At 30.9% G+C, this 17,512-nt stretch overlaps 1 protein-coding gene across 1 annotated transcript in view; it reads left to right on the top strand.

The window, feature by feature from the left end:
* The window catches only part of LOC113509430 (uncharacterized), a 142,581-nt gene that overhangs the window by 120,667 nt on the left and 4,402 nt on the right, over nt 1–17,512 (top strand). The window contains exons 13-15 of the mRNA XM_026892773.3: nt 5,717–5,790; nt 11,292–11,380; nt 13,231–13,291. Of these exons, the coding sequence (XP_026748574.1) occupies nt 5,717–5,790; nt 11,292–11,380; nt 13,231–13,291 (224 nt within the window). The remainder of the gene's footprint in view (nt 1–5,716; nt 5,791–11,291; nt 11,381–13,230; nt 13,292–17,512) is intronic.

Raw genomic sequence — 17,512 nt, 5'->3', positions numbered from 1 at the left:
ATGGACATTAAAAAGGTATCCAGACACGAACAACTTAAAATGAAATTGTTCTTTTATATAATTTTTGAGCATTTAATGTTACGATGGAAAAGATCCACCAGTATGCAAAGAAGGGTTAAATCGATTTGAATAAGTTTTTAACAGAAAGGATATAGCTTACAGATTAGCTTCATAGAAATTTTATAAAAATCTGTTGTTCAGTTGTTTAGTTTTTATATCAAAATAATTAGTATTGGTTTTGCAATTGTAGTCAGTTTTTTTTTTAAATACAATTAATCTAGTGTAGTTTCAGAAAATGGTAAGCGAAGGTACTAAAATCTTTGTAAACATGTAAATTCATTTGAACTTATCATGTCTAAAATAATATTATTTCAGACGCCAACTATTCACTGCTGAACATACTCCTTCCTCATGAGGGGAGTTTTGCCAGTAGTTGCCACGCTTAGCAACCTAACTGGCTTTTAGAGATGTTTTACTCGTAATAAGGATGTTGCTGTCTATCTCTCTAAAATAACATGGTGGTCGAATATTATATTCAATAGTTCGTGCATCTTCTAAGTAAACGTTTTATTTATTTAAATAAATTACTCACCACACTTACAGTGTCCCAAAGCGTGTAGTGAGCTTATTTTACAAACTTAAAAATTTTGAACAACAACAGTTCAAAAATATATATATTTTGACAATAATAAACCCCTTATGAAGTTGTTATAGCAAAATTTATAGTTAGTAATACATAGTTGTTCCTTACCATTGTTCTATTTTTTAGGTTCAGTATGTTTTCCTCTTACATTGATCTCTATCAGGTTTCATACCTGAGTTCACTGTTCTTTTATCCTGGTAATCTTTCATATAGTTTTTTCATTAAATACTAATAGTACTTATACATAATTAAGTTTGTGTTTCCCTAAAAACCGACTTTTGTTGTGGCAAAACTAGTAATTTTGATTTAAACGCTAATCTACTGAACCGATTTTAATAAAATTTCTACGGACTGTAAGTATCATACCCTTTCAGATAAAAAAGTATTTTGATAATCGATTTACAATTGCAGCAGTTATGAAGAAAAAAATAATTAAAAAAATGAATTGAGAACCTCCTTCTTATTAAAGTCAGTTGAAAATTAGCAGTTAAATTTATATAATACAAATTATGTTTTAATGTTATACAGATTTCGATTTATTGTAAGTAGCAATAAGTTAAAATTTCTATTGACGTCAATAAATGCCATATTTGTAACTGTAAAAAATGTTCTAGATTATATATTTAATATAATTATATTGTAAGTTTTAAAATATTGCATTTAACATTTTTAGTGATATTAGAACAATAGTTTTGGGTTCTGTGTATTCTCACGCATAGAATTCTAATTTATAGAAATTCCAAATTGCTTTATCATATAATATCATAAAATCTGGCCCCTAAGCTAAGACACACTATTATGAAAAAGCAAGCAATTAAGATTTGAAACCGTACAGTTCAGCCCAGTCGACTCAATTCGAATGCACCGTCATGGTTAGCTCAGAGTCAGCCGTAGTATATCTACTGCCTCTGGTTAAGTTTTTAACTGTGCTTTCTATTATGATTGCTGCCGATGACGAAAAAAAAACGTGAATATGTGCTGTACACTCTAATCCTTTATTAATTCAACCCAGAGCGCCAATAAAACAGCCCTCTCTTCAATTTTGGTACGGGAAAATTTTTAAAGTTTTTGTCATATTTTTTTTTTAATATATTCAGTCTTACAGAATGCTCATTTCTAATTATATTAATGATTTCAATTTTATTTTCTATAATTGTGAAAGAGTATCAATTTTATACCAAAAGGTAGATTTGTATTGAATCGCAGATAACGTTAAACAAATTACATACATTTTATTCTTTCGTTTTATGACAAAGAATATCAAATTTATTCATTCTACGTCTATAAAATGGACGCTATTAATAAAAAAAGTACAATAAAAAGCACTTGACTTTTAAAACTGCTAACGAATTTGCATAAGAAAATTGTGAGTGTATTTAATTTTATAAAATCTACTAATTGCGTTCCCTCGGATTAATGACTAAAAATAATAGGTATTTTGTCTTCTGTGAAGATAATATTTTTTTTTGTACTTATACTAAAATAATTAACTCGAGGCTCCTTAGTTTAATATTTGTTATTTCAAGGAACGTCGCACGCTTAGTTTGTATTGTTATAAAGTTTTCGTTTTTGTAATTTTTTAACATGCGTTTTAAGGTAACTAGCTTTATAATCTGTAATATCTGATGCCAGTGTAAATTGTTCGAATACTTTGGCCTTGCTTTAATTAGTATAATATTGTAAATAATAAATTATTAGTCGCATATTTTCTTAAATAAAAAAATTAACAAATTGACATCTGTTTTATTTATAGTTACACCTATTCAGTTGCATCTCGTCACAAATAAATATATTTGATTTTTTATAACACGGGCATCGAGCATGTGGCACAACTGATGGTAAGTGACTGTCGCCACTAATGAGCATCTGCAATACCGAAGGATTAGCAGGTGTACTGCTTGCCTTTTAAATAAGAATATGCTCTTTTCTTAAAGGTTACGATATTATATGAGTTCGGAAATACTGTTGCCAAAAATTAATTTCAGAGCGTGGTGGTGTGGAAGAAAGTACCTTGAAAAATTCATCCAGATCGTTGGGGTAGAACTTTAGTTTATAGCGGGTTGAATAATTAAAAAATTTAGCAGCAGGTTTTAGTCTCAAGAATATAATAAAATAGATAAGTACAGTGAATAACGAGATTCACTGTTCATTCCAAAGGTTGTTTGGCAGAGAATGCTACTAGCATTAGGTCTGCGTTTTATATCATATTATCTTTTGATCAATAAGGTTATTTAAATAAATAAATAAATACCGCCGCTAGTTCCCATCTATCAGCCAATCAATACTTGATTACCAAGAAGTTAAGGTTCAAATCCTTACTGAATTTGAACTCATAATCTTTGCGATCTTGCACTGGACCATTCAAGAGAGAGAACCTCTCTCTGAGGCAAAGTATTTGAAATATCAATGATTTTCTGTAAATTTATCCTACAAATCAGAACACAAGTTTTGTTTAGCTATTGTAATAGTTACGCAATACACTTAATAGTATAGAAAACAAACTATTGCTATCTTTAATACATATGACTGTGTATATCCAATTATAGAGTTCTGATAACTTTGTTAACCTATTGTTCTGGTAAATCAAAATATTTGGTCTATCAATTTTCCTGTGAATTTTTAATTATACAATAATCAAAATAGAAAACATATATTCTACACTAGTTTAGCTCGTGGCATCGAATGCTCGGGGTATGTATTTTTTTTAATGGTTGAAGAATGGATTTGTGTTACCGATGTTACTAATGGTATGAATATTAATGTAGGATTGATTAAGAATAATCTACTAGAGGAAGACTTTGTACATAAGTTCTTCTCTCTCACTCGTGCTTCTATTGCTAATAGGTTTCATATTTGTCTTTCAGTTTGAAGTGGGCGATATGACAGTCAAATTACAGGGTACGGAGGCATAACACTTTTTTATTATTTCAGCCGTTAACTGTCCACTGTTGAACCTTCCTCATAAGGGGAATTTTGCCAGTAGTTGCCACGCTTGGCAGGTGGGTTGGCAACCGCAGATAGACTGTTAGAGATATTATAAGAGGGACGCTACTGCTCATCCCTCGGCTTCCCTTAGTCGCCTCTTATGACATCTACAGGAAGGGAAGGGATGGCCCATTCAATGCCAGAGCACACACGGCAACACGGCTTAACAACTTAATATTCAGAAATTCGATGAAGGCAAGGGGAAGCAACAAAACAGAAGATTCCTAAGGTCGACGTGCGACGGCTTTGCTGAACCCATAAATAAAATACGCGAATAAAAGATAAGGTAATGATATAAGATAGGGTTTAGGAATGACAATGTATGAAAGATACAGGAAATATCACAGTGTGTTTTATGTTGTTCCGTGTGACAGTTAGCACTTTCTAACAGTTATTATGGTCTAAAATGAAACATAAATCAAACATTTATTTGTATACACTTAGATATTTTATTAATAAAATAAAAACAGATTGTTATGTTCCGCCGTTAATGGGCATATAAATATTTTAAAGCCCTTTGCCAAAATTATTAAATAAAATACTAATCATCAATTTAACAAATTTAAATCGAATTATTTTGTATTATTAAAATTAGACATTACAACAATCAATGACACTGTCATGGAAAGTTGTAATTTAAACAAGAAATACAACAAATTTGATAAACTACTTAACCGATTTTGGTAAATATTCTATGAGACTAGTTTGTAATTTGTAATCTTTCAGATAAAAAAGCATTTTCCAAATTTATTTAGAACTGATGGAGTTATGAGGTAACAAACATAAAAAAAAAACCTAAATACTGAGAACCTCTTTCTTTTTGACATTGGTTGAAAAATCAATTAAAATTAGTTGGTACGTCGGAGTGAAAATATGGTTTTCAGAGGAGACTGCGTGGAGGTTGATATGGTAAGATATAATCTCCTCTTCCCGTGGCGATTTGAATTTTTTTTTAATGAACACATTTAGGATAATGCACCCGTTTATTGTAATAGTAATAGTATACAATGGCATAGTACTAGTGAAGGATGAAATGAAGATGACATCAGGCCAGTTGGCTCATCATGGCGAATTCACTAGAAACTAATTACGATGGCTTTCAGGTCGATCTGACAGGGTACATTGGTGGAAATGAGGTCTTATACCCTCATTACTAATAATCAGATCTGCCCCTCTCTGAGTATTATTAATTGTATTGGTTTGCTAAGGTTAGAAAAGAAATTATTTTATTTCAAAGATATATTTGTCTTCATGTAAGGTACTTTTTGGAGTAGACATGAAGAACTGAGTTTCAAAGATTAGAGTTGTTTGTGCACTTTTTCTTACACGTTCATTAGACGAGCTAGAAAGAAAAAAAGAGGAGCTGTAGAGAGAGAGAGAGAGAGAGAGAGAGAGAGAGAGAGAGAGAGAGAACTATTATAAATAATAAAAGATATTATTTAATATTATAGGTAATAAGTAAATAATAAAAAAACCCATACATGAAAAAATATTAACGTAACTATTGAGCATGAGTCTCTCCGCATTAAAAGAGAAGTTCCTCCCTTTGAAATATTAAAATTGAACATTTTTTAATAATTATAAACAAAAAGGTTAAATGGAACAATTCGTATATAAATCTACCGTTAATAATTTTGCAACTATTACTTTTGAATTCCCAAATACTTTGTTATCATCAAAATTTTTATTATAAATTACATGCAATAAGATTTCATTTCATTTCACTTTTTCATTAAATTTAGAAGTATTGATAAATGACAAATAACATAGACGTTGCTAGATTCAGGTATAAACGCTTTTTCAATGTACCTCAATTTAGAGCGTTTTGGATATCTACTTGTTTAAATTTGCTTTAACAGCTTAAATATTGATAAAAATAAAATATTAATTATTTAAACGAAACTGATTGTACAATTAGTGGATTTCCAGAAATCCGATACCTAATTAAATGTCATGAGATGCGCACGGGCATTGTAATTTAAAAACACGAAAGCCGATTATTGTCAGTCAGTGTTGATACGTCATGGCTAACGGACGTCTTGCGTGTTACGTTTTAATTTTGGCGCTGTCGTGCGCGCTTGTACGTAGCAAAGTATTTACTAGGTGTCAACTGACCCGTGAACTGCTGAAAAATAATTACCCAAGGACGTTTCTTAGCAATTGTGAGTGTGCATAATTTATTGTTTCGATAACCTATTGTTGTGGATTAGGCTGATTGTCTACGCGCACTTTATGAACGGTTTTTCCTATAATAAATGTGTTGGGAACTTCCAACTCATGTTATAATGTAATGTGGATGGGTTATGGGTAGTTATGAATAATTGTATGAGACAAATCATAATTAGTTATGCACAAGCAATGAATATATAATTTCATGTTGACTTTATGTAAGCATTAAAAAGGTCAGACTTACTGCCGAAAAATGAATAATAAAAATATTTTTTCATTCCACTATTCTCATGTACCTTTCTAGAAGATACAATAAATGTCAGTTGTTTTCGTAAGTCATAAATAACTCATACATAAACGTGTCTACATTTTTTTTTAATTGTCATATTCCTGCGTATACATTATTTTTTTTTATGGATGATAGTGGAATGGTAGCCCTGTCTGCGCTATCAGTGTATACTGGCCGGACACCAGTGAGAGATGATAGGTGAGGATGAAATTAAGTCAGTCACGACAAATTTGACGATAATTAATCTCGATGGTTTCCAGGAGAAACCACGTCGAGGTTGACCTGATAGGGTATATTGCTAACAATGGGGATTAGCGTCCCCATTATTAACAATCCTTCTCCCCCCGCGTATACCGTACTACACCGTGTTACAAGTGTTCAGTATTAGTTGTTATCATTTCTCACCAGTGTCAAAATTTAACAAAACAAACAAACAAATAGAATATAATTATCAGTCAATTATTGAGAAGTAAACAGGTAATACAAGTTCTCATTCATATCAGACAAATGTCTAAGGTCGAATTTTATTAAAAATAATATACCTAAGTAGGTACTTGCTGCAGATACTTCTTAAAAACTACGCCTTGCGGTCCTGTCATAGAATGGGCCACCCTTTCCTTTTCCGTGGGTGTCGTAAGAGGCGACTAAGGGAATTTAATTGTCGTAGGATGGGCAGCAGGGTCCCTTTTAAAATATCACCAAAGCTTAACAGCGGTTGCCAATCCACCTGCCAAAAGTCGCAATTACTGGCTAAACTCTCTTTATGGAAAAATAATTTACGTATTATTTAAATTACGAGTATATATTGAAAAAGATTTGTCGAAATATATTTTTGATGCAAATTAAATAAAATTACTTATGAATAATGGCAATATTATCAATATCTTATAATTTTTATCTTTCGTAATTATACATTCATATTTCTACAAAGATACAGGTGTATACATACACAAACAAGGTGAAATAATAAATTGAAACGTCCAACATATCACCATTTTTAACTTAATTTTAGTAAGTAATAAGTTATTGAAATGTTAAATGATCTATCTAAACTAATATTATAAAGAAGAAAGATTTCATGTTTTTTTGTATTGTAATATATCAGGCGCGGCCAAACATTCAATCGCGACTATTAGTCCAGTCGATCGTGGCAAGCCAAAAAATATAATATTTTGCTAATCTAGCGAAAGATGCTCAGACGCAATGCTCACACTAATATTAATAAGTAGTTACTAACAAGAAAGTTAAGTTTTATGTTTTTCCTCTTAACAACTGCACTGAACTATGTTATTTCATTTGAGATTTCAAGAAGTATGTAATTGGTAGTTCGTACAGGGTTTCGTCAGTAAATAGTAGACCTTAAGTCTAGCTAAATCAGCTACCCTTGCAACAGATAAGCTTAAAATATACTAGCACGTAAAGGGTTTCAAAAATTCTTTCACTTATAGAAAGCATAGACACATTATCAGCCAGTAACATAGGCTAGTTAGTTATATGTGCAAAATCGTTAATTTAATGCGCATGCGCAAGTCGTTGTAAATACACCTAGTTATGTAATCGATTGCTGTTACTTTTGTGTTCCGGGTTCGATAAGATAGGTCAATTTTAATTATAACAAAAAATAATGTATTTTTTGTCGTTTACATATCTAGGTATACTTACTTATATTTCATTAGTTGTAACTCGCGGTTTTGCTTGTGTGCCTCAAGAAAAGAAATTTTTAATTTTTATTTATTAAATTTTGATGACCGTGACTTTGTCTGTGTGACCGGGTTATGTTGATTAAATTTACCTATGTTATTCTTCATTTTACATAATAAGTGTATACCAAAGTTCATGATAATGCATGATATTTGTAAACGATGTCAAAAGAAGGAGGGTCTCAATTTGGTAATACTTTTCTTTTATTTTTAAATGTAACTTGTTGAATGGCAAACAAGCTGATGACCTACCTGATGGAGGGTGGTAACCGTCGCCTATGAATATGTTTGTTACCTCATAACTCTATCAGTTGTAAACCGAAAAATAGAAAATACTTTTTTATTTTAATGCATATACTTGCATATACATTGCACTTACATGCATATACAGATTGATCCTATAGAAATTTTATCAAAATCGATTCAATAGTTTCATTTTTAAATCAAAATAAATTTGTAATGTCACAACTGAAGTCGATTTTTTTTATTTCTGGAACACAATTTAATTATGTTCAGCCGATATGGTCTCAAAAGATGGTACCCCGTCTGCGCTAACGGTACACACTAGTACGACAGTGAGGGATGATAGGCGAGAATGAAAAGGCAGGTGAATTAGCAGGTGGGATTCAGCACAATGGTTTCCAGGGGGACCCCGGGGAGGTCGACCTGACAGGGTATAGTGCTAGCAATGGAACTGGTAGTCCGCGTTACTAACAATCCCTTCCCCCAGCATAACTACTTAGTACTTATAAATTTATAGTATTATATAAAATGTTTTTCACTTCAATGTTGAAACATTGCTATTTGTGAATAAACGTATGTGTTTATTTTAATTTAGGCATATTTACACAATACAAGTGACACGAAGTTATTTCGTTGACGCAGTTCCGTTTGATTTAGTTGATAACTTTAGTTGATATTAAGATAACGTACCTTTGTGTAGTACAGAAAAATATGTTATACTATCTTTCACCCGCGACTTCATTCGTGTAGTCGGGATATGTTTATTGACTGGGATAAAAGTAGCATGTATCTTTTTCTATTCTATATAGTATCTATATGTATACCAAGTTTAACAGTCATGGATTAAGCTGTTGCTGTAAACAAATAAACAAATCAACTTTCACATTTATAATATTAGTAAGGATTGGATTAGGGCTATAAGAATATTTTGAAGCCACTTCAAAAAAGAGGACTTTCTGAATCCTTTTACATACATAGATAGATAGTTTAGGTTATATAGATAGAGCGTCGAGTCTCAAAAACAGGTTAAATTTTTTGTCAGCTAATTGTCAAATTAGCTGAAGCGTTTGTATGGAGACTATCTATATAATCTAAGTAAATAGTATAAGTTAAATAGATATTTATTATTTTAACACTTTATCAAAGATTAGGCCTCATAAAAACCGATTTTAATTGTGACAAAACCAGAATAGTGAAAATTTTGTAATCAATAATAGTAGTAGGTAAAAATCAAGTGACATATATACATACATACATACATATGTGTATATATATATATATATATATATAAGTATATATATATATACATTTATTACATTAACATATATATATGTATATATATATATATACATACATACATATATATATGTATATATATATATATATATATATATATATATATATATATATATATATATATATATACAAGATTATATAGTATGATATAAATCACCTGATAAATTTTTTGTGCAATAAACGCTCTTTAATTCACAGTGATACAATAATAAGTATATCATTTTATTGGCAGTCGTGAGGTATGGGTTTAAGTCTCATTCAAGGTTATTTTTTAGCAACATATATACTCAACAACCTAATAGGTAGATTACTTCTGTTATTAATTTAAACAAGTACATTTTGTTTTACAAAAAAGTGGTATCATTCGTGACAACATTAATTGACTAGCAACTTTGTTGTTATTTAAAATTGTTCTTATTTTAAATTTTAAAATAAATAAAGCGAATAAAAATACCACGATCAATCAATGCACGATGTGATACGTTATAATAGGTTTTGAAAATTTAAATTTAGAACTTCTCAATAAATAGGATTTTGCTCCGTAAAAAATAGTACCTTCAATTGCCCCAAATTAATATGAGATTAAGACTAGTACAGTTGACATAAATATAAACTTTTATATTTTTATATTATATTTTTTTCTGTATGGCATATAAAACAAAATAATTGAAGATACTGATTAAGATTAAAAAAGTAGACGAATCAGGACTGGAACTAATTCTAAAATGAAAAACAACTGATTCGTTACTTTTACTTGAGCTCTTTAATATTTTGATGTCACTAAAAGACATGTAAAACAAATACCAAAGTCAAATAATTTACGAAAGAATATATCACTTTAATGGCCGCTGTTTTTGTTTGTATTATTGTATCATGTAGCCCATAACACTCGCAATTAAGTCACGTCTAACGATATCCCATTTATTGAGACGATTCTAGGCAACAAGTTGCGTCAAAGTTTTGGTCCTAATTTGGTACTTATCTGAGTACCTACATACCTATGTAGAATGAAAGAATAAATATAAATCAGATTTTAATATTAAAATGTTTTTAACGTCAAACTTTGATGCATTAAAATATTTTCTTTAATCACTTGTCCTGTATTTGATAATTTTCCAATAAGTACAGCAAATAGAAAAAAAGAATCTCCCGTCAGCTCGATTCAACGAGATTTTGAATGAATTAATTTTGTTTTAAACGAAGGTGTATCCTATCTTGGGTTCTGTAATAGATGGGAAATATATAACTGAATTTTAAGTACAGACTATGCGCTGGCAAAGTAGACATTGAAGCCAAAAAGAAACGGATAAAGTAAAATGTTCATACCGCGCACACTCTTAGTATTAAATTGTTATTTATAAAGTTATCTAATCTATGTTACCTAAGTATATATAGGTCTTAAAAGTAGGTATCTATATCATTTAAATATGTAAAAAAATAACATAAAAAATAAATCAAGATAGTGCGACGTAGGGCAGAGTATTTTAATTCTGTCATGTTAAAAACAATTTTTTTTTATACAACTGAGTTGGCAAACAAGTATACGGCCTACCTGATGGTAAGCGATTACCGTAGCCTATGAACGCCTGCAATAACGCGCGCGTTGCCAACCTTGAAGAAACCTCTTTATCCCTTTTTTGAAGAACTCCATTCTGTAGTCTTTTGTAAAATCCTCGACAGGGAGCTATTTCCATAATCTGAGCATTCCTGGGAGGAAATATCTCTGAAACCAATTATACGTAACTATCTAGGCTCAAAGATATGGCGGTGAACTCTTTGTTGATGGCGAGCTGTACGATGATAAAAGGTGGCCGTGGGCATCATACTGAACAATTTCTCTGAACACAGTTTGTTGTACAAATTGTATTTAGGTATTTTTTGTCGTATTTATTAAAATGACGAATATTTGTGAGAGTCATATCACATCATAAGCGTTAAATTGAAGATATCATTACGTTTATTACAGGGGTGTGTCTAATCGAGCAGCAGAGTGACAGAAACACATCAGCATTTGTTGTTAAATCACCGAGAAGAAAATATTATGGACTTTTTCAGGTAAATAAATATACGTTTTTCATATGACGTTTTTGATTATGGTTTTCATATGATAAAACTCGTGGAGGCCGCGTGGTCTTAGCATAGAATAGGCCATCCCTTACTTCCCCGTAGGTGTCGTAAGAGGCCATTAAGGGAGAGCGAGGGATGGGCAGCAGCGTCCCTCTTAAAACATTTCTAAAGCTTAACTGCGGTTGCCAATCCGCTTGCCAAGTGTGGCAGCTATTGACAAAACCCCTCTGTTGAAACAGACTATACTTAATCGACTCATATAAACTATCACGAGTTTTATTATCATCATCATATTAGCCGTTGACTGTCCACTGCTGAACTTCCACAGGAGGGAAGTTTTGGCAGTAGTTGCCACTCTTGGCAGGCGAGTTGGCAACCGCACTTTTACTTTTGATGATGTTTTAAGAAGGATGCTGCTGCCTATCCCTCGCTCTTCTTTAGTCGCCCCTTACGACACGACACCCACGTGAAAGAAAGGGGTGGCTTATTCTATCCCGAGAGCTATTCATGAAATATTTGAATGGAAATATTTTGTTTAATTCCTACCTATTTTAATTTCTACCATTAGTATGTGCGAGACTATCATTATCACTATCTTCAATCATACAACCATTCAATTTTCGAATGTTGACAATCAGACACATACTAATGGTAGCAGAATTAAACAAAATTTTAATCTAATCGATTAAAATTATAGTGACATATACTTCTGCAAGATAACAACTAGTTCAGTAAAATTGATTGAATGTTTCAATCTATTATTAACTTAATTTATACATACATATATAAATTCTGTTGATATACACTGTAGAACAATTTTACTAATATTGTAAATAATGACAATAATGTTTCAAATCCATAATTATCGGAAGGTGAGGCAGTGTGATTACTGTTGGCCCATCAAGGTCGTGTATCGCATTCAATTATGCAAGTAGTCAAGAGGTTAATGACTTTACTCATACTATTATCACGGTCCAAAGAATTATTTTCCTTACACTATGCGTGTTTGCGTGCTATTGTGTTTTTGCTAGGTATGCGTAATATCAATACAGCTCCAATATTTTTTGTATATATCGATTTTTTTTGGAGATCGATGATGGGAAAAAAGGGATGTCCAGAGGAACCCAGTATATAGATATCGGATCGGTATCCACATTATCCATTTTTAGATATTACATATAAAAAAATCAATGAGTTTCATTATTGCTAGCCATATATCCTATCAGGTCGACCACCACGTGGTTCCCCCTGGAAATCATGTTGGTTAATTCTTTATGAACTTATTACTATGGGTTAACTGACCTATTTCATTCCCACCTATTATATATCCTATCATCTCTCACTGGTACCTAGCCAACTTGTATCAATTATACATTGTGCAGGTGGGATTACTATTCCATTTTATTCCAAATAGATGAATTCTAATTATCACCCATTAAAAAAAAGTCCGCATTGCTTATAATGTTATTAGTAATGGGATCTAAGAACCCTGTTAGACCCATTACTAATAATAACAATCCTATTTGGTCGCTACCACGCGGTTCCTCCTCGAAACCATCTTGATTAATTCTTTAAATATTTTTAATTATGGGCCAATTGACCTGTTTCATCCTCACCTATCATCATCCCTCACTGGTATCCGCCAACGTATACTGTTACCGCAAGTGGAGTTATTATTCCATTATCACCCATAAAAAAATACAGCTTTCTGTAGGCTAAATAATTTTATAATCGGTTATTTATTAACAAAAATAAAATGAATCCGGTTTTTAATATTAGTTTATATTTGTGTGTGTTAAGTACATATATTAATTGTTTAAATGTTCTGTTTATTTCAGATAGGAAGTGAGTGGTGCAAGGAAGGTCGGAAAGGTGGCAAATGCGACATATCGTGCGAAGGTGAGTGCGCCCACGATAATCTGCCTACACCTCTTTAAACATTCAAATCCGTGTATACGGATTAAACTACGGATTTTGGTTTGTACTTTATGTTTATAAACCAACTTCAAAAAAAGGAGATTTTCACTTCGGTTGTATTTTTTTTATGTTTCATCATCATCATTTCAGCCATTATCCGTCCACAGATAGACATAAGTCTTCTCCATAGACTGCCATAAAGAATGGTACTTTTTTATGTTTGCTATCTCATAATTCTGTCAGTAGTAAACCAATTTAGATATTTTTTTAACTGAAAGGATTTACTTACCAATCTGTATTTAGAAATTTTATCAAAATCGGTTCAGAACAATTTGGTTTTGCCACAATTGAAGTCGATTTTTTGTAGAACAAAATTTAATTACACTACTAGAGAGAGACTTTGTACTAAAGTCGTCTGCTTGGGTATCTCTGTCCTACTCGAGTTTGTGCCATGAAGTAGCTATGTTTCTGTAGCAGTGTTTGCGTTTGAAGGGTGAGATATATTATAGTATACGGAGATATTAAACCTTAGTCCTCAGGGATGGCAACGCATGAGGGGATATCATGGGCGTTACAGTATACTCCCTTTGCTGTCCATGGTGCAGTTCATATTAGGCCAGCCCACTGCCACTTCATTTGTCCATTGCTCATTTGCCCATTTTGGTAGAATTTCTTCTTAAAAAGTTCATAGCGATTTTAATTTCATTTCGTATATATTGATTTATTATCAATTAAGTTTTTGTTGTCAGATTTGAAAGATCATATTGATTGATCGTATCGTAGCTCTCACTGTCGAACACATGCGAGTAACATTCTCTACTCGCCAAACACATTGACAGGCAAACAACAACAATAAATGAATATAAAAGCGATGGTTTTTATATTAATGTGTTCATTAGTGCTGAACTGTTTTAACATTATGTCAGTCTATTTTTCCTTAATTCCCAGGGACGGGAATATATAAGTATCATGGGCGTCACACTATGATGTCAATGGTATTGTTCATATCTATAAATGTCGGTTACCACTTTTCATTAGGTATCGTTGGCTTGTTTCACACTATAACGTGTATAAAGTTCTTTTCGACTTTGTAACAAATTTTACAAGAAGACAGATATTTTGTTAAATGTATTTTATTGTAATATTTATTTATTTATAACTTTTAGGTATTGACCCACTATTGGCGAACAAGGAAATGAATTTATGCAACTATCTAGAAATATCAAGGCAATACAATTAATGAATATTTATTCAAATAGTTATAAATAACATACATATTCGGATTTACTATAAAAAAGTTAAGTTCGATAGATAGGTTTCAATACATATTTTGACATTTTACTACAACACCGGATTTGTTTGTTTTTGTTTAAACCAAAGAAAGTCTGTTTTAAAAACAAAAAGTACTCAAAGTTATTAATTTTATTATATTATATTATAAATTTTGCCACAAAAAATACAAAAGAATATTATTATATTATTAGAAACAATCTTCTATTATTATTATAAAAAATCTTTATTCAAATGGCTTGTTTACAAGCTCTTTTAAATCGTATTTTTTTATGATTCTACTATTAGGTTCGGAATGTTGTTATCTACTGAACTCGCAAGAAACTCCAGTTACTATTTTCAATTTATTTGCGTACATGATAATTATACATTTGTATGGGTACTGTGACTATAATTAGCATTATATATATATATATATATATATATATATATATATATATATATATATATATATATATATATATATATATATATATTGTATTATTCAATGTGAAATAAACAAGCAATTATGAGTAGACCAGTCCCCATAAGCAGCACCATATATATATATATATATATATATATATATATATATATATATATATATATATATATATATATATATATATATATATATATATATATATATATACGTTTCGTTAAACGCTGTTTAGATAGGTAGTGTTTTATTTTTTTTTTGTGGTAAGAACTATTATATCTCTATTTAAAATATCGATAACGAGAGATGTCATAAAATACTTGTTTAACCGTTACTTTATAGAACAACATTTTCAAATTACGATTACTTTTGAAGTAGTTGCATAGTTTTCATATAAACTTTTTTTTATAACGAAGGCCTGTTTTTTTAAATAGATGATTGTTTAGGGGGCTATTACTTATAAACTAGTGTGTACCTATTTTAATTGACGGTAACCGAGTGTCATAGTTCAAGGGCGAAACGCTGCGTAGTTGCCGAGCGTGTATTGTATGTTAATATATGATGTTGATGAATTCGGCTCCAGTTACGTCCGATTGATTTAGCACCATTTTCCTTAAACTTTTTCATTCATATTGTTTTGTTGTCAATGCCCTTTACGGTAGGATTACGTGTCTATTTTGTTATTAGGGTTTTTTTTAAATAGCAATAGTTCATTCTATTTATATACAATAATATGTTATTTTTAAGTGTAATTATATTTTAATGAAAGAAATATTTAAGAAAAAGGTTTTTTTTTTAAAAAAAGGTTACTCTTAAATTTAATTTCTTAATTGTTTTTGGAATGTTTCACAACTAGTTCTTAGTTTAGTTTTTCCATGTTTTTTTTTTGTCTTTTTATACATATATTACGCAGCGTCATCAAGGCCCAAATTAAAAGGGGTTTGTACCTGATGGGGTGTTAGATAACTAATAGACATATTTGAATATTTTTTGAAGTGAAAATTTGTTTAATCGACATCTCTGACGATTTAAAAACACACACACGTAACTGTTCAAGTTTTCACTTCTGTCGTCAATCACGGAGTGCCATTGGTTTTCATTTATTTTTTATAATATTATGCATTGAAAATACCCCGATTAATACAAATAGATATACTAATGAATATAAATATTTACATTGTGCCGGGTTGAACCCGTGACCACAACTGTGCTGCAATGTCTGAATGGATTTGAAAAAATCATTAAATTAGAGTTAGATTATTATTATTTTTTACTTCATGTGGGCAATGCCGCGTAATACGAGTGTACCATAGATAGTTATAATATATGTACTAAAAAAATTCATATTGACAAAAAAACAAGGAAATGTCATTTTTTCTGTTATAGGATTCTTTATAAACCAACATAAGCTTTAAATTAGAATTCTCTTAATGATAAACAACAATAAAAATAAAAATAATAAGTTAGGTATAAAAATGTAATTTTTATTGTAATATAAAACGAAAATGGAATTATTATTTTTACAAAAAGTTACAAACATTTACGTAAACAAAACAATTTTATTAATATTTATAGTAATAAAGTAACAATATTAAAGTTTTAAATGAAGTCGACCTTTCAATATAATTAATTTTTATTTTATAAATAGAATTTTATTATTATTCGTATGCGTGCTATTTCAGATGTAGGAAAACTAATAAAATAGATTACTTCAAGATAAAATATACATTACTTTTTTAGTTAGACCTTCAGGAACACAACTGTATAAATGGACAAATTTTTGGAAAAAATATTGTTTTGTCTTTTGTCGTTCTTATTAGGATCTCTCATGTGTTTCCTTCATATTTGTTTCACAACAATAACGTCAGTGTTTTTTAATTGTAACAAAACTAGTTAATTTATTATATGTTGATTTAAAAATTAAACTATTGAATCGATTTTGATAAAATTTTCATGACACCAATATGAAAGTATATATTTTGATGGAACTGTATGCTCTAGTAAGGTATATTGTTAGCAGTGGGGACTGGAGTTCCCATTACTAACCACCTTCCTCCCTCGGTTTCCAAGGGGGACCACATAGAGGTCGACTTAACAGAGTATACCGCTAGTAATGCAGTCTCTTTTGTTAACAATTCTCTCCTCCACTGATGAACATGGTCTCCCAAAGGGGAGGCCATGTTTACCAGTACACAGTTAATGATAACGATAAACTATCATTCACCGACCGTAACTGACTATACATTACTTTTTCATCATATTGAAAAAAAAAAGTATTGCACTTGAAGAAGAAAGATACACTGATTTGTTCAACAACTGGCAACTAGAAAGGGTTTTTTTATGGATGATAATGGAATGGTAACCCGGTCTACGCTATCGGTATATGCTGACGGGGCACCAGTGATAGATGATAGGCGAGTTTGAAAGCAGATCAGTTAGCCCATGGTGATGAACTCCATAAGAATTAACCATGATGGTTTCCAGGGAAACCATGT

Source organism: Galleria mellonella, unplaced genomic scaffold, assembly GCF_026898425.1.
Source record: "Galleria mellonella isolate WM207_F2 unplaced genomic scaffold, CSIRO_AGI_GalMel_v1 utg264, whole genome shotgun sequence".
Classification (NCBI taxonomy): Eukaryota; Metazoa; Arthropoda; class Insecta; order Lepidoptera; family Pyralidae; genus Galleria; species Galleria mellonella.
The sequence above is the reverse complement of the archived record's forward strand: the minus strand, read 5'-3'. Positions and strand labels throughout refer to the sequence as shown.